At 37.1% G+C, this 25,475-nt stretch overlaps 1 protein-coding gene across 1 annotated transcript; it reads left to right on the top strand.

Annotated features, from left to right (window-relative positions):
* The first annotated feature begins 1,905 nt into the window (after positions 1-1,905).
* On the top strand, positions 1,906-21,927 carry LOC133542382 (uncharacterized). The gene is made up of 4 exons (XM_061886439.1): positions 1,906-2,332; positions 9,272-9,421; positions 16,121-18,512; positions 21,790-21,927. Exons 1-3 carry the CDS (start codon positions 2,209-2,211, stop codon positions 18,508-18,510), a joined length of 2,664 nt encoding a protein of 887 aa, XP_061742423.1. The 5' UTR covers positions 1,906-2,208; the 3' UTR covers positions 18,511-18,512; positions 21,790-21,927.
* Positions 21,928-25,475: the final 3,548 nt, after the last annotated feature.

The raw sequence follows: 25,475 nt of genomic DNA, 5'->3' as shown, positions 1-25,475 counted from the left end.
GGAACATATTCTAAGTTACAAAGACTTAATTTAGTGTTATTTGGACACTTGGGGAACATATTATAAGCAACAAAGACTTAATTAACAGTTATTTGGACACTAGGGGAACATATTATAAGCAACAAAGACTTAATTTAGAGTTATTTGAACACTAGGGGAACATATTTTAAGTAACAAAGACTTAATTTACAGTTATTTGGACAATTGGGGAACATATTTTAAGTAACACAGACTTAATTTAGAGTTATTTGGACACTAGGGGAACATATTCTAAGTAACAAAGACTTAATTTAGAGTTATTTGGACACTAGGGGAACATATTATAAGCAACAAAGACATAATTTAGAGTTATTTGGACAGTAGGGGAACATATTATAAGCAACAAAGACTTAATTTAGAGTTATTTGGACACTATGGGAACATATTCTAAGTTACAAAGACTTAATTTAGTGTTATTTGGACACTTGGGGAACATATTCTAATTAACAAAGACTTAATTCAGAGTTATTTGGAAACTAGGGGAACATATTTTAAGTTACAAAGACTTAATTTAGAGTTATTTGGACACTAGGGGAACATATTTTAAGTAACAGAGACTTAATTTAGAGTTATTTGGACACTAGGGGAACATATTATAAGCAACAAAGACTTAATTTAGAGTTATTTGGACACTTGGGGAACATATTTTAAGTAAAAAAGACTTAATTTGGAGTTATTTGGACACTATGGGAACATATTCAAAGTAACAAAGACTTAATTTGGAGTTATTTGGACACTAGGGGAACATATAAGTTACAAACACTTAATTTAGAGTTATTTGGACACTAGGGGAACATATTATAAGCAACAAAGACTTAATTTGGAGTTATTTGGACACTAGGGGAACATATTATAAGTTACAAAGACTTAATTTAGAGTTATTTGGACACTAGGGGAACATATTCTAAGTTACAAGACTTAATTTAGAGTTATTTGGACACTAGGGGAACATATTATAAGCAACAAAGACTTAATTTAGAGTTATTTGGACACTTGGGGAACATATTCTAATTAACAAAGACTTAATTCAGAGTTATTTGGAAACTAGGGGAACATATTTTAAGTAACAAACACTTAATTTAGAGTTATTTGGACAATTGGGGAACATATTCTAAGTTACAAAGACTTGAGTTGGAGTAATTTGGACACTAGGGGAACATATTCTAAGTAACAAAGACTTAATTTACATGCATGTATTTGGACACTATTAAGATTTGTAGTTGTGTGCTTTGTTATGTTAGAATGTAAGAACAGACCATATTCAATAAGTGGTATTTTATATACAACTTCCTCACTTCGTACTACTAAGCAATAATTCTGAGGTTATTAATAGAAGCCTCTTAGTTAATGGCTAACTGCTTGTGTCATCAGGCCATGCAGAATTAGGCATTAATAATAATTAAGAGCCAATATGTTACTAATTCGCACGTTGATAAGCAACAAATTAATGGGCAAAATGTTCCCCAGACTTAAGTCTTGCCAAACATTTAAAGTGATTTAGGTACCCCTTTTTGTCTTTTATTTTTATATTATAATTGATTGATATTTAATGCTCTATCTGTATTTGTTTTTGTTTTCTCTTTCCTTCTTGTCGAAAGTGCCTTGACTGTTGGTTGAATTAAAAATGTACTGTCGCGGCTGTTAGCCAATGGCTTTCGATGGAGGGCGGGACTTCCGGGGAAGATAGGGACGTGACGTTGCACTATGTTTGCTGTTCATTAAAAACATTTAAAATAATAAAGAGGTGAACGATCATTCCCAAGATTCGTAAATAAAAGTACATTTAACAGCAAAATAATAATAATAATACGAAAAAATATATATCTGGAGTTTTGCCGTTTCTCTCGCGAGATCTGACGAGACTGCGCGGGATGTGCCAGGAAGTGAAGAGGACGGGAAGAAGGCAAGATGGCGCTTGGCGGGAGAAGACCTTATTGTGTCGGTAACACTTCTGTCTTCTTAATGGCTGCCTACATGTAGACTTCTACCTTGTTTTACACACTAAACATTGTTCTTCTTTCTTCGGCTCCGGATACATCAGTCGAACTTTCTCCTGCTAGTTAGCTTAGCACGCTAGTTAGCTTAGCTGCTAACAGACGAGCGGTGGTGATCAAGACGTGACTAAGCAGAGATCAAAGTGTGAGAGTAAAGTGTCGGGATTGTGTCAACATGTGCGAAAGAACCATAGCAGAGTACAAAGAGGAACTTTGTCCAACAAAAGAGGAGAAGGAGCGACAACGTCAACTACTGGACGTTGTTTGCGACACACTTCAAGTTGTGTTGCACAGGACAGGTTTGTTTACTTCTTACTTTACTAACTTCATATTTTGTTTACTTCTTACTCTCACATCTTTACTAACTTCATATTTTGTTTACTTCTTACTCTCACATCTTTACTAACTTCATATTTTGTTTACTTCTTACTCTTACATCTTTGCTAATTTCATATTTTGTTTACTTCTTACTCTCACATCTTTACTAACTTCATATTTTGTTTACTTCTTACTCTTACATCTTTGCTAATTTCATATTTTGTTTACTTCTTACTCTCACATCTTTGCTAACTTCATATTTTGTTTACTTCTTACTCTTACATCTTTGCTAATTTCATATTTTGTTTACTTCTTACTCTCACATCTTTACTAACTTCATATTTTGTTTACTTCTTACTCTCACATCTTTACTAACTTCATATTTTGTTTACTTCTTACTCTCACATCTTTACTAACTTCATATTTTGTTTACTTCTTACTCTCACATCTTTACTAACTTCATATTTTGTTTACTTCTTACTCTCATCTTTACTAACTTCATATTTTGTTTACTTCTTACTCTCACATCTTTAATAACTTCATATTTTGTTTACTTCTTACTCTCACATCTTTACTAACTTCATATTTTGTTTACTTCTTACTCTCACATCTTTACTAACTTCATATTTTGTTTACTTCTTACTCCCACATCTTTACTAACTTCATATTTTGTTTACTTCTTACTCTCACATCTTTACTAACTTCATATTTTGTTTACTTCTTACTCTCACATCTTTACTAACTTCATATTTTGTTTACTTCTTACTCTCACATCTTTACTAACTTAATATTTTGTTTACTTCTTACTCTCACATCTTTACTAACTTCATATTTTGTTTACTTCTTACTCTCACATCTTTACTAACTTCATATTTTGTTTACTTCTTACTCTCACATCTTTACTAACTTCATATTTTGTTTACTTCTTACTCTCACATCTTTACTAACTTCATATTTTGTTTACTTCTTACTCTCACATCTTTACTAACTTCATATTTTGTTTACTTCTTACTCTCACATCTTTACTAACTTCATATTTTGTTTACTTCTTACTCTCACATCTTTAATAACTTCATATTTTGTTTACTTCTTACTCTCACATCTTTACTAACTTCATACTTTGTTTACTTCTTACTCTCACATCTTTAATAACTTCATATTTTGTTTACTTCTTACTCCCACATCTTTACTAACTTCATATTTTGTTTACTTCTTACTCTCACATCTTTACTAACTTCATATTTTGTTTACTTCTTACTCTTACATCTTTACTAACTTCATATTTTGTTTTCTTCTTACTCTCACATCTTTACTAACTTCATATTTTGTTTACTTCTTACTCTCACATCTTTACTAACTTCATATTTTGTTTTCTTCTTACTCCCACATCTTTACTAACTTCATATTTTGTTTACTTCTTACTCTCACATCTTTACTAACTTCATATTTTGTTTACTTCTTACTCTCACATCTTTACTAACTTCATATTTTGTTTTCTTCTTACTCTCACATCTTTACTAACCTCATATTTTGTTTACTTCTTACTCTCACATCTTTACTAACTTCATATTTTGTTTACTTTTTACTCACATCTTTACTAACTTCATATTTTGTTTACTTCTTACTCTCACATCTTTACTAACTTCATATTTTGTTTACTTCTTACGCTCACATCTTTACTAACTTCATATTTTGTTTACTTCTTACTCTCACATCTTTACTAACTTCATATTTTGTTTACTTCTTACTCTCACATCTTTACTAACTTAATATTTTGTTTACTTCTTACTCTCACATCTTTACTAACTTCATATTTTGTTTACTTCTTACTCTCACATCTTTAATAACTTCATATTTTGTTTACTTCTTACTCTCACATCTTTACTAACTTCATATTTTGTTTACTTCTTACTCTCACATCTTTACTAACTTCATATTTTGTTTACTTCTTACTCTCACATCTTTACTAACTTCATATTTTGTTTACTTCTTACTCTCACATCTTTACTAACTTAATATTTTGTTTACTTCTTACTCTCACATCTTTACTAACTTCATATTTTGTTTACTTCTTACTCTCACATCTTTAATAACTTCATATTTTGTTTACTTCTTACTCTCACATCTTTACTAACTTCATATTTTGTTTACTTCTTACTCTCACATCTTTACTAACTTCATATTTTGTTTACTTCTTACTCTCACATCTTTACTAACTTCATATTTTGTTTACTTCTTACTCTCACATCTTTACTAACTTCATGTTTTGTTTACTTCTTACTCTCATCTTTACTAACTTCATATTTTGTTTACTTCTTACTCTCACATCTTTAATAACTTCATATTTTGTTTACTTCTTACTCTCACATCTTTACTAACTTCATATTTTGTTTACTTCTTACTCTCACATCTTTACTAACTTCATATTTTGTTTACTTCTTACTCCCACATCTTTACTAACTTCATATTTTGTTTACTTCTTACTCTCACATCTTTACTAACTTCATATTTTGTTTACTTCTTACTCTCACATCTTTACTAACTTCATATTTTGTTTACTTCTTACTCTCACATCTTTACTAACTTCATATTTTGTTTACTTCTTACTCTCACATCTTTACTAACTTCATATTTTGTTTACTTCTTACTCCCACATCTTTACTAACTTCATATTTTGTTTACTTCTTACTCTTACATCTTTACTAACTTCATATTTTGTTTACTTCTTACTCTCACATCTTTACTAACTTCATATTTTGTTTACTTCTTACTCTCACATCTTTACTAACTTCATATTTTGTTTACTTCTTACTCTCACATCTTTACTAACTTCATATTTTGTTTACTTCTTACTCTCACATCTTTAATAACTTCATATTTTGTTTACTTCTTACTCTCACATCTTTACTAACTTCATACTTTGTTTACTTCTTACTCTCACATCTTTAATAACTTCATATTTTGTTTACTTCTTACTCCCACATCTTTACTAACTTCATATTTTGTTTACTTCTTACTCTCACATCTTTACTAACTTCATATTTTGTTTACTTCTTACTCTTACATCTTTACTAACTTCATATTTTGTTTTCTTCTTACTCTCACATCTTTACTAACTTCATATTTTGTTTACTTCTTACTCTCACATCTTTACTAACTTCATATTTTGTTTTCTTCTTACTCCCACATCTTTACTAACTTCATATTTTGTTTACTTCTTACTCTCACATCTTTACTAACTTCATATTTTGTTTACTTCTTACTCTCACATCTTTACTAACCTCATATTTTGTTTACTTCTTACTCTCACATCTTTACTAACTTCATATTTTGTTTACTTTTTACTCACATCTTTACTAACTTCATATTTTGTTTACTTCTTACTCTCACATCTTTACTAACTTCATATTTTGTTTACTTCTTACGCTCACATCTTTACTAACTTCATATTTTGTTTACTTCTTACTCTCACATCTTTACTAACTTCATATTTTGTTTACTTCTTACTCTCACATCTTTACTAACTTCATATTTTGTTTACTTCTTACTCTCACATCTTTACTAACTTAATATTTTGTTTACTTCTTACTCTCACATCTTTACTAACTTCATATTTTGTTTACTTCTTACTCTCACATCTTTACTAACTTCATATTTTGTTTACTTCTTACTCTCACATCTTTACTAACTTCATATTTTGTTTACTTCTTACTCTCACATCTTTACTAACTTCATATTTTGTTTACTTCTTACTCTCACATCTTTACTAACTTCATATTTTGTTTACTTCTTACTCTCACATCTTTACTAACTTAATATTTTGTTTACTTCTTACTCTCACATCTTTACTAACTTCATATTTTGTTTACTTCTTACTCTCACATCTTTAATAACTTCATATTTTGTTTACTTCTTACTCTCACATCTTTACTAACTTCATATTTTGTTTACTTCTTACTCTCACATCTTTACTAACTTCATACTTTGTTTACTTCTTACTCTCACATCTTTACTAACTTCATATTTTGTTTACTTCTTACTCTCACATCTTTACTAACTTCATATTTTGTTTACTTCTTACTCTCACATCTTTACTAACTTCATACTTTGTTTACTTCTTACTCTCACATCTTTACTAACTTCATATTTTGTTTACTTCTTACTCTCACATCTTTACTAACTTCATGTTTCACTAGATGATGTGTGAATGCTCCAATGCTGAAGTTGAAGTGAAATGCTGACTGGATGTAGTGTGAATGTGAGAATAGTTTGAATGATGAAGAGTTTGAATTCCCAGAAATAACTGGAATTGGTTTTGGAACTTGGGGAAGTGTTAGTTTGAACGTCCAGGATGAGTGGAATGTGTTGTTGGAATGCTTTGAAAAGTTAGAAAAATGTGGGAATTGTACAACTTGGAAAACTGTCCCATTCATTTCAATTGGAATTTCCTGGAAATGTGGGAGGAAATATTAATAGCCTGGATGTCCTGAGTGAGTTGAATTGGTTGGTGTTGGAATTGTTTAAATCGCTCAAGAAATGTTGAAGTAGTAGCAGTTTTTTAATTGAAAAATGGTATTATGGAATTTTGGGAAAACTGGGTATTTTTCAAGTTCTTAAAGGGGAACATTATCAGCAGACCTAAGTAAGCGTCAATATATACCTTGATGGTGCAGAAAAAAGACCATTATTTTTTTAACCGATTTCCGAACTCTAAATGGGTGAATTTTGGCGAATTAAACGCCTTTCTGTTTATCGCGCTGGGGGCGATGACGTCAGAATGTGACGTCGCCGAGGTAACACACCCGCCATTTTCATTTTCAACACATTACAAACACCGGGTCTCAGCTCTGTTATTTTCCGTTTTTTGGACTATTTTTTGGAACCTTGGAGACATCATCCCTGGTGGGTGTGTTGTCGGAGGGTGTAACAACACTAACAGGGAGGGATTCAAGTTGCACCACTGGCAAGAAATCTGCTGCCAGACCCCCATTGAATGTACCAAAGTGTCTCCACATTTGACCGGCGATGCTAAGGCATACATGGCACAGAGATGTATGGATAACCTGCAGATGCATTTGCAACCATTAAGTCAACCAAATCACAAAGGTGAGTTTTGTTGATGTTGACTGCCAGCTAATCGATGCTAACATGCTACGCTAATCGATGCTAACATGCTATTTACCGGCGGTGCTAAAGCAGACATGGAACAGAGATGAATGGATAACCTGCAGATGCATTTGCAACTATATTACGTTTCCTTCCACCCACATTTAATGCGAAACAAACACTTACCAATCGATGGATTTAAGTTGCTCCAGTGTCAAATGATGCGAAAGTCCTGATCGTTTGGTCCGCACATTTTACCGGCGATGCTAACGCAGCTATTTGGCCATGCTATGGCTATGAATAGCGTCAATAGCTTCAGTTTCTTCTTCAATACTTTCATAATCCAACCATCCGTTTCAATACATGCGTAATCTGTTGAATCGCTTAAGTGGCTGAAATCCGAGTTTGAATCCGAGCTAATGTCGCTATATCTTGCTGTGGTATTCCCATTGTTTGTTTACATTGGCAGCACTGTGTGACGTCACAGGGAAATGGCCAGTGTCTTCGCAGAGAGACGAAAATAAGGCACTTTAAAGTTTTATTTAGGGATATTCCGAGACCGGTAAAATTTTGAAAAAAACTTCAAAAAATACAACAAGCCACTGGGAACTGATTTTTATTGTTTTTAACCCTTTTGAAATTGTGATAATGTTCACATTTAAACCAACTTGTTTTTTTGTCCTGACTGAGAGGAATGTTTTGATGGTGTAACACTGAAAGTGGGTTGAAAAATGTGAAAGGAGTCATCGCGCTGAAAAAGGTTGGAAATAAGGTTAGAAAAAAAAAACAGGAATTCTGGGAAATTTGTTGAATGTGGAAAAATGGTTGTTTGAATTTCCAGGATGAGTTGAATGTGTTAAAGGGGGACTGGTTTGAATAGGTTGAAAAATGTGGGAATTGTGCAACTTGGAAACATGTCCCCTCTCATTTCAATGGAAACTTCCTGGGAATTTGGGGAAAAGCGGGATTTAAAAAAAAAATGATTAGGAGGATGAATGTCCTGAATTGGTTGGTGTTGGTATAATTTAAACCGGGCAAGAAATGTTGACGTAGTAAACGGTTTTTGTGAAATTTGGGAAAATCTGGAATTTTTTGGAACTTGGAAAAAGAGTAGTTTGAATTTCCAGATTGTTGGAATGTGTTGAAGGTGGAATGGTTTAAATGGGTTGAAGAATGTGGGAATTTTCAAAGTTTGAAGAATGTCTCATTCATTTCAATGGGAATTTCTAGAAATTTCAGGTAAAGTGGTATTTTTTTTTTTTGAAAATGGTTAAAAAAATGTGAATGCTCTGAATGAGTTGTAATGGTTGGTGTTGGGATTTTACAAATCCGTCAAATGTTGAAGTAGTGACATGTTGAATTGAGAAATTGTATTATGGAATTCCTGGAATTTCGGTAAAACCAGGAATTTTTCCAGTTCTAAAAACAACTTTGATTTTTGTCCTGACTAAGAAGTATGTTTTGACAGTGGAACGCTTGAAATGTGTTGAAAATTGTGGAAGGAGTAGTCGCCTGCAAAAAGGGACATTTTTCCAAGTTGCACAATTCCCACATGTTTCCACTTGTTCAAACCAATCCACCTTTAACACATTCCACTCATCCTGCACATTCAAACTAACACTTCCCCAAGTTCCTAAGCTAATTCCCGTTTTCCTGGAGATTCAAACTCTTCAACATTCAAATTATTCTTCCATTCATGCTACATCCTGTCAGCATTTCACTTCCACTTCAACATTGGAACATTCAGACGCAACTCCTTCAGGAATTGCTTCTTCTCATCTATTGATTTTATTGACTTATTTATACCCAAACAGACGTCCAGCAACCCCACCTCTTTAAAGAGGAAGAAGAGGAAGTGTGGATCTCTCAGGAGGACCCTGATCTCCCCGAGCTTCCACAGACTGTGAAGACTGAAGACCATGAAGACAAAGCACCCGAGTCCTCACACCTAAATCACAGTCCAAGTAAGAACCACATCCACATGTCACACCTTCATCTAAACTAAACAACACTGTCATAAACATGTGCCATATAGTGAAACCACACTAAACAACACTGTCATAAACATGTGCCATATAGTGAGACCACACTAAACAACACTGTCATAAACATGTGCCATATAGTGAGACCACACTAAACAACACTGTCATAAACATGTGCCATATAGTGAAACCACACTAAACAACACGGTCATAAACATGTGCCATATAGTGAAACCACACTAAACAACACTGTCATAAACATGTGCCATATAGTCAGACCACACTAAACAACACTGTCATAAACATGTGCCATATAGTGAAACCACACTAAACAACACTGTCATAAACATGTGCCATATAGTGAAACCACACTAAACAACACTGTCATAAACATGTGCCATATAGTGAAACCACACTAAACAACACTGTCATAAACATGTGCCATATAGTGAAACCACACTAAACAACACTGTCATAAACATGTGCCACATAGTGAAACCACACTAAACAACACTGTCATAAACATGTGCCATATAGTGAAACCACACTAAACAACACTGTCATAAACATGTGCCATATAGTGAAACCACACTAAACAACACTGTCATAAACATGTGCCATATAGTGAAACCACACTAAACAACACTGTCATAAACATGTGCCATATAGTGAAACCACACTAAACAACACTGTCATAAACATGTGCCATATAGTGAGACCACACTAAACAACACTGTCATAAACATGTGCCATATAGTGAGACCACACTAAACAACACTGTCATAAACATGTGCCATATAGTGAAACCACACTAAACAACACGGTCATAAACATGTGCCATATAGTGAAACCACACTAAACAACACTGTCATAAACATGTGCCATATAGTCAGACCACACTAAACAACACTGTCATAAACATGTGCCATATAGTGAAACCACACTAAACAACACTGTCATAAACATGTGCCATATAGTGAAACCACACTAAACAACACTGTCATAAACATGTGCCATATAGTGAAACCACACTAAACAACACTGTCATAAACATGTGCCATATAGTGAAACCACACTAAACAACACTGTCATAAACATGTGCCACATAGTGAAACCACACTAAACAACACTGTCATAAACATGTGCCATATAGTGAAACCACACTAAACAACACTGTCATAAACATGTGCCATATAGTGAAACCACACTAAACAACACTGTCATAAACATGTGCCATATAGTGAAACCACACTAAACAACACTGTCATAAACATGTGCCATATAGTGAAACCACACTAAACAACACTGTCATAAACATGTGCCATATAGTGAAACCACACTAAACAACACTGTCATAAACATGTGCCATATAGTGAAACCACACTAAACAACACTGTCATAAACATGTGCCATATAGTGAGACCACACTAAACAACACTGTCATAAACATGTGCCATATAGTGAGACCACACTAAACAACACTGTCATAAACATGTGCCATATAGTGAGACCACACTAAACAACACTGTCATAAACATGTGCCATATAGTGAAACCACACTAAACAACACTGTCATAAACATGTGCCATATAATGAAACCACACTAAACAACACTGTCATAAACATGTGACATATAGTGAGACCACACTAAACAACACTGTCATAAACATGTGCCATATAGTGAGACCACACTAAACAACACTGTCATAAACATGTGCCATATAGTGAAACCACACTAAACAACACTGTCATAAACATGTGCCATATAGTGAAACCACACTAAACAACACTGTCATAAACATGTGCCATATAGTGAAACCACACTAAACACGGTCATAAACATGTGCCATATAGTGAAACCACACTAAACAACACTGTCATAAACATGTGCCATATAGTGAGACCACACTAAACAACACTGTCATAAACATGTGCCATATAGTGAAACCACACTAAACAACACTGTCATAAACATGTGCCATATAGTGAAACCACACTAAACAACACTGTCATAAACATGTGCCATATAGTGAAACCACACTAAACAACACTGTCATAAACATGTGCCATATAGTGAAACCACACTAAACAACACTGTCATAAACATGTGCCATATAGTGAAACCACACTAAACAACACTGTCATAAACATGTGCCATATAGTGAGACCACACTAAACAACACTGTCATAAACATGTGCCATATAGTGAGACCACACTAAACAACACTGTCATAAACATGTGCCATATAGTGAAACCACACTAAACAACACGGTCATAAACATGTGCCATATAGTGAAACCACACTAAACAACACTGTCATAAACATGTGCCATATAGTCAGACCACACTAAACAACACTGTCATAAACATGTGCCATATAGTGAAACCACACTAAACAACACTGTCATAAACATGTGCCATATAGTGAAACCACACTAAACAACACTGTCATAAACATGTGCCATATAGTGAAACCACACTAAACAACACTGTCATAAACATGTGCCATATAGTGAAACCACACTAAACAACACTGTCATAAACATGTGCCACATAGTGAAACCACACTAAACAACACTGTCATAAACATGTGCCATATAGTGAAACCACACTAAACAACACTGTCATAAACATGTGCCATATAGTGAAACCACACTAAACAACACTGTCATAAACATGTGCCATATAGTGAAACCACACTAAACAACACTGTCATAAACATGTGCCATATAGTGAAACCACACTAAACAACACTGTCATAAACATGTGCCATATAGTGAGACCACACTAAACAACACTGTCATAAACATGTGCCATATAGTGAGACCACACTAAACAACACTGTCATAAACATGTGCCATATAGTGAGACCACACTAAACAACACTGTCATAAACATGTGCCATATAGTGAAACCACACTAAACAACACTGTCATAAACATGTGCCATATAATGAAACCACACTAAACAACACTGTCATAAACATGTGCCATATAGTGAGACCACACTAAACAACACTGTCATAAACATGTGCCATATAGTGAGACCACACTAAACAACACTGTCATAAACATGTGCCATATAGTGAAACCACACTAAACAACACTGTCATAAACATGTGCCATATAGTGAAACCACACTAAACAACACTGTCATAAACATGTGCCATATAGTGAAACCACACTAAACACGGTCATAAACATGTGCCATATAGTGAAACCACACTAAACAACACTGTCATAAACATGTGCCATATAGTGAGACCACACTAAACAACACTGTCATAAACATGTGCCATATAGTGAAACCACACTAAACAACACTGTCATAAACATGTGCCATATAGTGAAACCACACTAAACAACACTGTCATAAACATGTGCCATATAGTGAAACCACACTAAACAACACTGTCATAAACATGTGCCATATAGTGAAACCACACTAAACAACACTGTCATAAACATGTGCCATATAGTGAAACCACACTAAACAACACTGTCATAAACATGTGCCATATAGTGAACCCGCACTAAACAACACTGTCATAAACATGTGCCATATAGTGAAACCACACTAAACAACTCTGTCATAAACATGTGCCATATAGTGAAACCACACTAAACAACACTGTCATAAACATGTGCCATATAGTGAAACCACACTAAACAACACTGTCATAAACATGTGCCATATAGTGAAACCACACTAAACAACACTGTCATAAACATGTGCCATATAGTGAAACCACACTAAACAACACTGTCATAAACATGTGCCATATAGTGAAACCACACTAAACAACACTGTCATAAACATGTGCCATATAGTGAAACCGCACTAAACAACACTGTCATAAACATGTGCCATATAGTGAACCCGCACTAAACAACACTGTCATAAACATGTGCCATATAGTGAAACCACACTAAACAACACTGTCATAAACATGTGCCATATAGTGAAACCACACTAAACAACACTGTCATAAACATGTGCCATATAGTGAAACCACACTAAACAACACTGTCATAAACATGTGCCATATAGTGAAACCACACTAAACAACACTGTCATAAACATGTGCCATATAGTGAAACCACACTAAACAACACTGTCATAAACATGTGCCATATAGTGAAACCACACTAAACAACACTGTCATAAACATGTGCCATATAGTGAAACCACACTAAACAACACTGTCATAAACATGTGCCATATAGTGAAACCACACTAAACAACACTGTCATAAACATGTGCCATATAGTGAACCCGCACTAAACAACACTGTCATAAACATGTGCCATATAGTGAAACCACACTAAACAACACTGTCATAAACATGTGCCATATAGTGAAACCACACTAAACAACACTGTCATAAACATGTGCCATATAGTGAACCCGCACTAAACAACACTGTCATAAACATGTGCCATATAGTGAAACCACACTAAACAACACTGTCATAAACATGTGCCATATAGTGAAACCACACTAAACAACACTGTCATAAACATGTGCCATATAGTGAAACCACACTAAACAACACTGTCATAAACATGTGCCATATAGTGAAACCACACTAAACAACACTGTCATAAACATGTGCCATATAGTGAAACCACACTAAACAACACTGTCATAAACATATGCCATATAGTGAACCCGCACTAAACAATGACACATTTCGGGAGAATGTTTGCACCGCAACACAACACAAACACAACAGAAAAAATACCCAGAATTCCCTGCAGTACCAACTCTTCCGGGACGCTACATTATTTTGTTTGGTACAGGGTGTAATCATAAGTGTGACCAGTAGATGGCAGTCAAACATAAGAGATAAGTCTCAAGTAAACAACACCAACATTTTAGATGTCCCATTGAAAATATAGAACATTACACACAACGCTCAAAAATCCATCAAAATGTTAAAGCAGTAAATATTTTAGTGCCATTTCTTATATAAAGTAGTGTAAAGTTCTTACTTATATTTGTCAGTAAACTCACCATGAAAGCACTAAAACATACCGGTGTAGTGAGTTTAAATTATTCACCTTTATGACAACCTTTTTCCAGAACACAATATAGAATGTGAGATGTAACAGGATAATGCATAATTTGTTTTCAAAACGCTTACAAAAATGTGGGACTCCATTTTTAGGGACCGATGTCCCTTTGGGACAGAGGACCCTATTGAATATCTAAGGTTTTATTATTATTAGTATTCATTATTATTATTATTATTATTATTATACCGCCCCCTCTTTGAGCTGTAATTTGACTTCTTTAACATGTTTCAAAACTCACCAAATTTGACACACACAAAATTGCGATCTAATCAAAAAACCAAACCCCAAAACTCAAAATTGCGCTCTAGCGCCCCTTAGGAAGAAAACACAGACAAAACTGTCTCTTACTTCCAGTACGAATGTCGTAGAAACATGAAACAACCACTATGTAGGTCTCAGTTAGACCTATATTTCCTCCACTGACACCCCCCGGCTAAAATCAACAGGAAGTTTGTGTATACAACTTTTTCCCTGTGTAATAATGCATCCATCTGCTTATTCAGGCTTGGGTCGCGGGGGCAGCAGCCAAAGCGGTCCCGTCCATCACTGCTTGCAGCTTTAATTAGGGACCGATGTCCCTTTGGGACAGAGGACCCTACTGAATTTCTAAGGTTTTATTATTATTATTATTCTTTATTATTATTCGCCGCCTCTTTGCGCTGTAATTTGACCTTGTTAACATGCCTTAAAACTCACCAAATTTGCCGCACACATCAGGACTGGCAAAAATTGTGATCTAATCAAAAAAACCAAACCCCAAAACTCAAAATTGCGCTCTAGCGCCCCCTAGGAAGAAAACACAGACAAAACTGTTTGTAACTTCCAGTAGGAATGTCGTAGAAACATGAAACAAAAATCACTACGGAGGTCTCAGTTAGACCTATATTTCCTAAACTCATACCTCCCAGCTGAAATCAACAGGAAAATTGCAATTCCCCTCCAATACAAAGGTTGGCTAAAAAAATTTAGCTTTTTTTAAACATTTCCTCTGAGGCCGTTTGTCGTTTCCGATTCTAATAAACACAGAAGAGAGATTGAACCCTTTTGATAAGAAGTTGATGAAAGAGTTTTAATTACTACCCCAGTTTGGATTTTATGAGCCCGCAAAGTACCAGTGCGCTGTTGCAGTTGCGCTAATGTTGTCACAAGATGACGGCTTCCTGCTCAGACAAAACTGCCCCTAACTCACTGTAGAAAAGTCATACTCACATGAAACAAAAACCTCAATGTAGGTCTCACTGAGACCTACATTTCATAGAGTGACAACCTCCAGCTAAAATCAACAGGAAGTTTGCTATTCCCCCTTCAATACAAAAGCTCCTCTCCGTTCACAATGCATTAGAGTCTCAAAATGGCGGCACCAAGGCGTCCTTATAAAATGCCCAAGCCACTTTACAACTGTTATTACTATGAGACTGATGTATAACACATGTGTCTACAACTTCTTCTCTGTGTAATCATCCATCCATCCATCTTCTACCACTTGGGCCAAAGCTGTCCCGTCCATCGCTGCTTGCAGCTTTAATTATGACTTGATTTTTGAAGATTCCTGGCGCCAATTCTGCTAAAACATGTTTCTCTTGTTTTTTTTCCCCCGTGAAGAACATCTTCTCCCTGAGCAGCAGGAGGGGAGCTTCATGATGGTGAAGGAGGAGCCACAGACCTCCCACTTTAAAGAGGAAGAGGAGGAGCACAGCATCAGTCAGGTGGGAGAGCATCTGGAATGGTTGGAGGAGTTCTCAGTGGTTGTGAAGAGTGAAGACGGCGAGGTCAAAGCTGAAAGTGAGGAGTTGAGAGAGGCAGAGCCTCCGACAGAAGGTGATGGAGACCCCTGTGGAGAACCACCTGCAGACATGATCTTAGCGCCACTATCTGATTTGATTTCTGAAATAAGGAACTTTTCAAAACTGGACCGTCAGTCAAAGCAAGACGTGATAAATGCTGGGAGACCGACGCCAGAGCTGCCCGATCTGATCCAAACGTGCGTGGTCCGAGGGCAGAAAATAACGCGTTCCTTCCAAAAGGATTGGTATACTCGAAAGGACTGGCTTTGTGGCTGCCCCACCAAAAAGCGTCTCTATTGCTATCCCTGCCTTCTATTCTCAAGGGGTGACCGCGTCTGGACCCACAAGGGATACACCGACCTGAAAAACCTGCCACGAAGCCTGGAAAAGCACGAAAGCTCGTCGGCCCACATTCAAGGCCAGATTTCTTTCAAGACGTGTGGGATGTCACGCGTCGACCTGGCTCTGAAAGAGCAGCGGAGACTGAATATCAGCATCCACAACGCCAACGTCAAGGAAAATCGGGAGATACTGAAAGACCTGATAAACGCCACTTGCTACCTGGGGAAACAGGAGCTCGCATTTGGTGGAACAAGCTCCTCCGATGGTGGCAATTTCGTGCAACTGTTGCACTTGTATGCGGAGAAAGATGAGCGTTTAGCGAGGCAGCTAGAAACGTCCTCGGTGTTCACCGGCACGTCCGACGGGATACAGGACGATTTGGTCGAAGCAGTCGGCGACGTGATCAGAAATGACATCAAAAGGGAGATCAAAGCAGCCAGGTTTGTGGCGGTGGAGGTGGACCAGACCACGGACGCCACAAACCAAGCCCAGACATCTCTCGTTTTACGTTACGTGACCGCGGAGGGAGGCGTGAAGGAGGCCTTTCTGGGATTTGACCATGTGGGCGGTGAAGGACGTGCCGCTGCCCTAGCCCAGCGCGTTTTGGGGGTTTTGGAGAAGTACGACTGTGTCGCCAAGCTGGTGGCTCAGACGTACGACGGCGCCTCGGTGACGGCGTCGGAGCTCGACGAGGTGCAGAATCGGATCAAAGACCGGATCCCAGAGGCTATGTTCACCCACTGTCACGCCCACCACTTGAACCTGGTGCTCTCGCATTCCGCAAAGTGCATCCCGGAATGTAGGGTCTTTTTTAGAACGGTGGAGGGAATGGCGTCGTTTTTCCGCAAGCCGACAAAACTCTTAACGGATGAAGTCGTAAAGCGGGGTTTGCCCACCGGATGGAGCGCAAATTCCCGTCTGGTGCAGTCACTCGGCGTGTACCAGAGTGACCTGCGCCAGATACTGCGCATCATCGGCGAAAACCCTGACAACTGGGATAACGACACCCTAATGATGGCCGCTGGATATGATGCGTGGTTGTCCAAAACGTCAACATGCTTTTTGATCATGACTTACCAGGACATTTTCAGTCACACCGACACCCTCTTTAGAACGCTGCAGAGGCAGACTATGGACGTGGGACTTTGCCGCGCACAGATACGTGACACCATGGCGGCTATTGAGTGCTCGGGACGGGAGTTCCACACCTTCTATGATAAGTTTGAGCAGAGATGCGAGGCCCTGGCTCTGACCGATGACGGGAGAAGCCAAAGCAGCCTTTCAGTCAAAGATGAGAGGAAACGGACGTTTGACCAAATCCTCCAAAATGTCCACGAGCAAATGAAAGCCAGGTTCGATCACTTTGGGGACCTGGCTTTCCTCGGATTGGTGGATTGTGCTAGATTCAAGGAAATGTCACGGCACTTTGACGACGCCAAACTACAGAGCTTATCGTCAAAGTACGGCTGCTTTTTTGACCTTGTCAGGCTGAAGTCCGACCTCGTCGGACTGTATGGTTCACAGCAGGTGAGGAGGGAGTGCAAGTCTCCAGGCCAGCTTCTCAACTTTTTAGTCCAGAAGGATCTGTTCGGGACTGTCCCTGAAGCCACCAAGTTGCTCCGGCTGGCGCTGACTTTACCTGTGACGGCGGCGTCCGCGGAAAGGTCATTTTCTACTTTGAAAAGGATCCATACGTACAGTCGGAATAGGACTGACCCAGGACGGCTTTCTTCCCTGGCAATTATCTCCATTGAGGGAGAGAGACTTTCAAAACTCAAAGAAAAAGAGAAAAAGCAGGACTTTTACAACCAAGTCATAGAGATCTTCGTCCAGAAGGCAAGACGAATGGACTTCATTTACAAGTAAAGGTAAGATATGCTGTCTAGTGCTGCTCTGCAGTGCTATGTTCTCTGTGTTTTATTCTAGCATCATACTGAAGTGTTTTTCAACCACTAGTGTGGCGTGGGAGATAATCTAATTTCACTCTTTGAGATGTAATTTGACCCCCTCAACATGCTTCAAAACTCACCAAATTGCAAACACACATCAGGACTGGCAAAAATTGCGATCTAATCAAAAAACCAAAACTCAAAATTGCGCTCTAGCGCCCCCTAGGAAGAAAACCGACAAACCTGCCTCTAACTCCCAGTAGGAATGTCGTAGACACATGAAACAAAAACTTCTATGTAGGTCTCACTTAGACCTATATTTCATACACTGACAACCCCCAGCTAAAATCAACAGGAAGTTTGCAATTGCCCCTTCAAAACAAAAGTTTTGAAGACACCTTTTTTCACACATGATCTCTTCTGAGCGTGTTTGTCGTGTCGGCGTCAAATAGGCACAGGAGAAAGATTGAACCCTTCTGATTAAAAGTTGATGAAAGAGTTTTAATTATTGCTCCGGTTTGGATTTTATGAGCCCTCAAAGAACTTCTGCTCTGCTGCCGTCTCAAGATGGCGGCACCCTGCTCAGACAAAACTGCCTCTAACTCCCAGTAGGAATGTCAGAGACACATGAAACAAAACAACCTCAATGTAGGTCTCACTCAGACCTATATTTCATACACTGACAACCCCCATCTAAAATCAACAGGAAGTTTGCCATTCACCATTCAATACAAAAGCTTCTCTCCATTCGCAATACATTAGAGTCTCAAGATGGCGGCACCCTGCTCAGACAAAACTGCCTCTAACTCCTAGTAGGAATGTCAGAGACATATGAGACAAAAACCTCAATGTAGGTCTCACTCAGACCTATATTTCATGCAAAAATCTTTAACATCAATATTTATGGAGCATGTCCACAAAAAAATCTAGTTTTCAACACTGAATATTGCATTGTTGCATTTTTTTCACACTTTATATATTTAAATTCATATTTTGTTGAAGTTTTATTTAATATAAAGGATTCCTGAATTGTTGCTATTTTTAAAATATTTAAAAAAATATATCACGTACCCCTTGGCATACCTTCAAGTACCCCATTTGAGAACCACTGTTTTAAAGACCCATGGCACGTTCTATAAATACTATTAAAATTAACAAAAACATGAACAAAAGTGAAATAAAAAAGCTTAAAGGCAAAATGTTTTTTTAGAAAAAGTTGCAACCTTGACTAATACAAACCCTGTTTCCATATAAGTTGGGAAATTGTGTTAGATGTAAATATAAACAGAATACAATGATTTGCAAATCCTTTTCAAGCCATATTCAGTTGAATATGCTACAAAGACAACATATTTCATGTTCAAACTCATAAACATTTTTTTTTCCAATTAATCATTAACTTTAGAATTTGTTTGATGCCAGCAAAACGTGACAAAGAAGTTGGGAAAGGTGGCAATAAGTACTGATAAAGTTGAGAAATGCTCGTCAAACACTTATTTGGAACATCCCACAGGTGTGCAGGCTAATTGGGAACAGGTGGGTGCCATGATTGGCTATAAAAAGCAGCTTCCATGAAATGCTAAGTAATTCACAAACAAGGATGTGGCGACGGTTGCCAATTTTCAAGCAAATTTTAGAACAGTTTTAGAACAACATTTTTCAACGAGCTATTGCAAGGAATTTAGGGATTTTACCATCTACGGTCCGTAAAATCATCAGAAGGTTCAGAGAATCTGGTGAAATCACTGCACGTAAGCGATGATATTACGGACTTTTGATCCCTCAGGCGGTACTGCATCAAAAACCAACATCAGTGTGTAAAGGATATCACCACATGGGCTCAGGAACACTTTATAAAACCACTGTCAGTAACTACAGTTGGTCGCTACATCTGTAAATGCAAGTTGAAACTCTACACTGCAAAGCGTAAGCCATTTATCAACAACACCCAGGAACGTCGCTGGCATAGCTGGGCCCGAGCTCATCTAAGATGGACTGATGCAAAGTGGAAAAGTGTTCTGTGGTCTGACGAGTCCGCATTTCAAATGATATTTGGAAACTGTGGACGTGGTGTCCTCCGGACCAAAGAGGAAAATAACCATCCGGATTGTTATCGACGCAAAGTGTAAAATCCAGCATGTGTGATGGTATGGGGGTGTATTAGTGAACAAGGCATGGGTAACTTACACATGTGTGATGGTATGGGGGTGTATTAGTGAACAAGGCATGGGTAACTTACACATCTGTGAAGGTACCATTAATGATGAATGGTCCATACAGGTTTTGGAGCAACATATGTTGTTATCCAAGCAACGTTATCATGGACGCCCCTGCTTATTTCAGCAAAAAAATGCTAAGCCACATGTTACAACAGCGTGGCTTCGTAGTAAAAGAGTGCAGGTACTTTCCTGGCCCGCCTGCAGTCCAGACCTGTCTCCCATTTAAAATGTGTGGCGCATTATGAAGTGTAAAATAGGACAGCGGAGACCCCGGACTGTTGAAGGACTGAAGCTCTACATAAAACAAGAATGGGAAAGAATTCCACTTTCAAAGCTTCAACATTTTGTTTTCTCAGTTCCCAAACGTTTATTGAGTGTTGTTAAAAGAAAAGGTGATGTAACACAGTGGTGAACATGCCCTTTCCCAACTACTTTGGCACGTGTTGCAGCCATGAAATTCTAAGTTAATTATTATTTGCAAAAAAAAATGATCTTTATGAGTTTGAACATGAAATATGTTGTCTTTGTAGCATATTCAACTGAATATGGCTTGAAAAGGATTTGCAAATCATTGTATTCTGTTTATATTTACATCTAACACCATTTCCCAACTCATGTGGAAACGGGGTTTGTAAAACAAAGTTGTTTTTTTTCTTCTTTCAAACAGTCATTGCTCAAAACATAATATTGAATCAAAATCAATATTGTTATGAATTATTGACCTATCCAAGGTTCCCATTACTTCACATCAAATATTTCACTAAGAAAAATAGTTTTCGTGAAAGATTTTGCAAATAAATAACCCGAAAATTTATATTTTGTTGTTTTTTACTGTACCGAAAATGAACCAACCCGTGATCTGAGAACCGAGGTACGTACCGAACTGAATTTTTTGTGTACCGTTACACCCCTGGTGTATGTAGATGAGAGAAGATGGCAGTGGAAAATGATGAATGATGGTTTTGTTTGTGAATTAACAAAAAAATACCCAGGACAATTATTGTTTAAAACATTTTCATGTTTCTTTCCTTTCTTAGGATCCCAGAAATGATCCACTTCAGACCATGGGCAAGTCTGGAATGTTAGGTGAAGCCAATAATGTACATCATCACACACAGCTTTACTGTGCTTACAGTCGACCAATAAATGAGGCGTTGATTTTATGTCGCCATCAAGTCTTGTCTTCAACATTATTTTGAGGGGTAGATTCCTACATTTAAAGTAATAAATGTCCTTTGTCCCTGTAGGAATGGCAAGTTTTAGGTCATTTGCATCATGTTTTGTTTTTGTTCCTGTTCCAAAGGCCGGCATCACAATACTTTGATGACAACAACTTCACAATCTTGGACGTTTTCTTGGTACAATCAATCAAAGTGTATTTATATAGTCCTAAATCAGGAGTGTTTCAAAGGCCTACACAAACCACAACGACAGATCCCACATGAAGGCAACATAACACAGGACAGGTAATAAAAATGATCTGTAAAAAGTTTAAGGCTATTTTAAGGGCATGCATGTAACTAAGCTATCAGATCTTCTTATTGTTCATGTGTCTGATGGCCAAGGGGAAAAAACTGTTTCGGTGTGGGTCTGGAGGGACCCAAGTCTCCTGCCTGAGGGGAAAAAGTGACAATAGTTTGTGTCCAGGGTGAGAAGACTAAGCTGTGATCCCACCCACACGCCTCCAGAGGTCCTGGAGGAGAACTGGTCCTGGATGGATGGGAGCCTAAGACACATGGACAAAGATAAGACCTTCTGGAGGACAGTTCTGTGGTCAAATGGAACAAAAATGGAGCTGTTTGACCACAATACCCAGCAATATGTTTGGAGGAGAAGGTAAGGCCTTTAATCCCAGGAACACCATGGCTACCGTCAAACATGGTGGTGGTAGTATTTTGACATTCTTCAAAGTTCCACACCTTTTACATTTTTCATCTGATTCAAACTGTTCAAACTACAAAATATTCAGCCTGTTTGGGAATCGTGTGCTCTACTTCAATAATTCTAAAAAAAAAAAATCCCAAATTTCCCATAGTTTCTTTTGTCTTTTTTTGCATTTTCTCCATTCAAAATTAAGTGGCCATTTTTCAAAACTTCCACAATTCCCACATTCTTCAACCCATTCCAGCTTCGACACATTCCACCGTTCTGGAAATTCAAACTACCCTTTTTCCAAGTTCAAAAAAATTCCCCAAATTCCCCCTAATAGCATTTACTACGTCAACATTTCTTGCCCGATTTAAACAGTTCCAACACCAACCAATTCAGCTCCTAATCATTTTCTAAAAAAAATCCCGCTTTACCCAGAATTCCCAAATTTCCAGGAAGTTGCCTTTGAAATGAATGGGGACATGTTTCCAAGTTGCACAATTCCCACATATTTCCAGCTACACTTTCCCAAGTTCCAAATTCCTGTTGCCCTGGAAATTTTAACAACATTTAAACTATCTTACATTCATACTACATTCTGTCAGCATTTCACTTCAACTTCAGCATTGGAGCGTTCACACTCTTCTAATTGATCTTGTTTTTTACATTTGCATTAATTATTGGTTAAAAAAAAAAACAAGTAACAGGTTTTCATTACTTATAGAAAACCTCCTGCTGGTATTTTAATATCTTCATGACTCCATTAAGTCAGTTAACATGTATAAAAGTAACCTTTTTACGCCAAGATAAAACAAACAGGAGTGCATATTAACAAGTTTATAACATGCATATATATATATATATACATACATACATACCGTATTTCCTTGAATAGCCCCCGGGTATATAGTAAGCGCCTGCCTAGAATTACTGCCGGGTCAAACTCGTTTCGCAAAATATTATTTTTATTAGCGCATGTCTAGAATTTCCGTCGGGTCAAACTTGTTTCGCCAAATAATTAGCATATGCCTAGAATTTCCGCCGGGTCAAACTCGTCACGTCACGAGTGACACTTCACCTGTCATTATTTTCAAAATGGAGGAGGCTGATTTCAATCATTTGAAATCTCATAAAGGGAAGAAGATTAAGAGCTATTCAGTAGGATTTAAGGTCCAAGCTATTGAATATGCTAAAAAGAACAGTAAGCAGCTATGTTTTATTAATATACCGTAGCTGCGTGTGTCAAATATGCGTCATTAAATGACTCCCGCCTCCTGGTGGTAGAGGGCGCTAGTGATCCTTCTTGCGACTACTCGGCTGCAGAAGAAGTAACAACAAGCAGCAAGAGTGAGCAGCCATCCTTTATTTTTTCCTCTCGCTTGCACTTTTAACATGGAGGATTACATATCTAAAATAAAACACTTTTCTAAACTGGACTTTCAATGGAAGCAGGAGGTAATAAAGGAAGATCTCCATCGAGACAGAGAGACTTTTAAAACTGAAGAAAGATAAGGAAGACTTCTATAAACAAGTTATCGATGCTTTTGATCAGAAGGAGCTGCGCATGGACTTCATTTATAAGTAAAGGTAAGACTATAATAACGTTTTTTTTTTAATTAAATCTGCTTTTCATGATGTATCATTACATCACACTCAAATGTATAAGCGCAGGCCTAAATTTACCGCATGCCTTTGGTAAACGCAGGAGTGAGAAGAGGTTTTAAGTTAATTCAAGGAAATACGGTATATATATATATATATATATATATATATATATATATATATATATATATATATATATATATATGTCACACTTACATTATTTTTTTGTTTCTTATACATGTCCATGGTCAGAAAGGAGCAGATGGAAGAATAATATTCTTAAATTGAACAGACATTATTTGAGATGACGTCATTCATCACCGTTCCCCCCACCAACTCTGACATACTTTTTCATTTTCCTTGAAGCATTTTCACAAACGGCACATCCAATCAAAATCAAAAATCACTTTGATATAATTGCAGTCATCTCTTTTTTTAAATTCAAAACTATATTCTTGCAGCTTTTGAAGTTCTTTCCTTGGAGGATTCCAAGCTTTCACAGCAGCACATTTCTTTCAAGCTGGGATGTTTAAAGCCACACTTCTGTGCTTCTCATCTTCAGACCTCAACACCAATCACTTTTGTAAGTCCTTCTTTATTTCTAGCTTTGAACATCACTTATATTTTAATAATAATAATGATATATTTTTTTAATTTTCCTGAGGGAACTCTCCTGAAGGAATCAATAAAATACAAAAGTATCTATCTTTTAGAGCAGGGGTCGGGAACCTTTATGGCTGAGAGAGCCATGAAAGCCAAATATTTTAAAATGTATTTCCGTGAGAGCCGTATAATATTTTTAACACTAAATACTGTCACATTTTGTTGACGAACCCCAAGATGCAGAGACGGTGGCAGGCATTGAACAAGAAAACATGATTTAATTGAAATACTAAAACAAGAACCAACAAAAGGGTACTAACAAAAGGTGGGCACGAGGCGGATAACAAACTAGGCTATGAACAAAACACTTGCTGTGACAAGAAGGAACTATGGCATGAGCAGAGTGAACAAAAGTAGACACAGCTACAACAAAGTATTAATGACATTGACAGGTAGTGGTGACAAACAACCGGTAGGAGCGACTATAATCCAGCACTAACTGGAAGACAAATCAGGTAAAAATAGGAGCGGGCTGATTGACACCAGGTGTGGCCAGCTGAGGGGAAACAGCGCTCAGGGAGAAAGACAGGAAACAGACAAAATAAGAGCGCTGACAGGAAACACTTAAAGATGGCCACACTCTCAGGGA

The sequence above is a fragment of the Nerophis ophidion genome, linkage group LG24, assembly GCF_033978795.1.
Source record: "Nerophis ophidion isolate RoL-2023_Sa linkage group LG24, RoL_Noph_v1.0, whole genome shotgun sequence".
Taxonomy (NCBI): domain Eukaryota; kingdom Metazoa; phylum Chordata; class Actinopteri; order Syngnathiformes; family Syngnathidae; genus Nerophis; species Nerophis ophidion.
The sequence above is the reverse complement of the archived record's forward strand: the minus strand, read 5'-3'. Positions and strand labels throughout refer to the sequence as shown.

Bases quoted from the DNA above. Each gene is read 5' to 3' on its own strand.
- LOC133542382 (XM_061886439.1), top strand. From the start codon at position 2,209: ATGTGCGAAAGAACCATAGCAGAGTACAAAGAGGAACTTTGTCCAACA. The intron at 2,333-9,271 runs GTTTGTTTACTT...ATACCCAAACAG, and splicing joins AGTTGTGTTGCACAGGACAG to ACGTCCAGCAACCCCACCTC. The intron at 9,422-16,120 runs GTAAGAACCACA...TCCCCCGTGAAG, and splicing joins ACACCTAAATCACAGTCCAA to AACATCTTCTCCCTGAGCAG.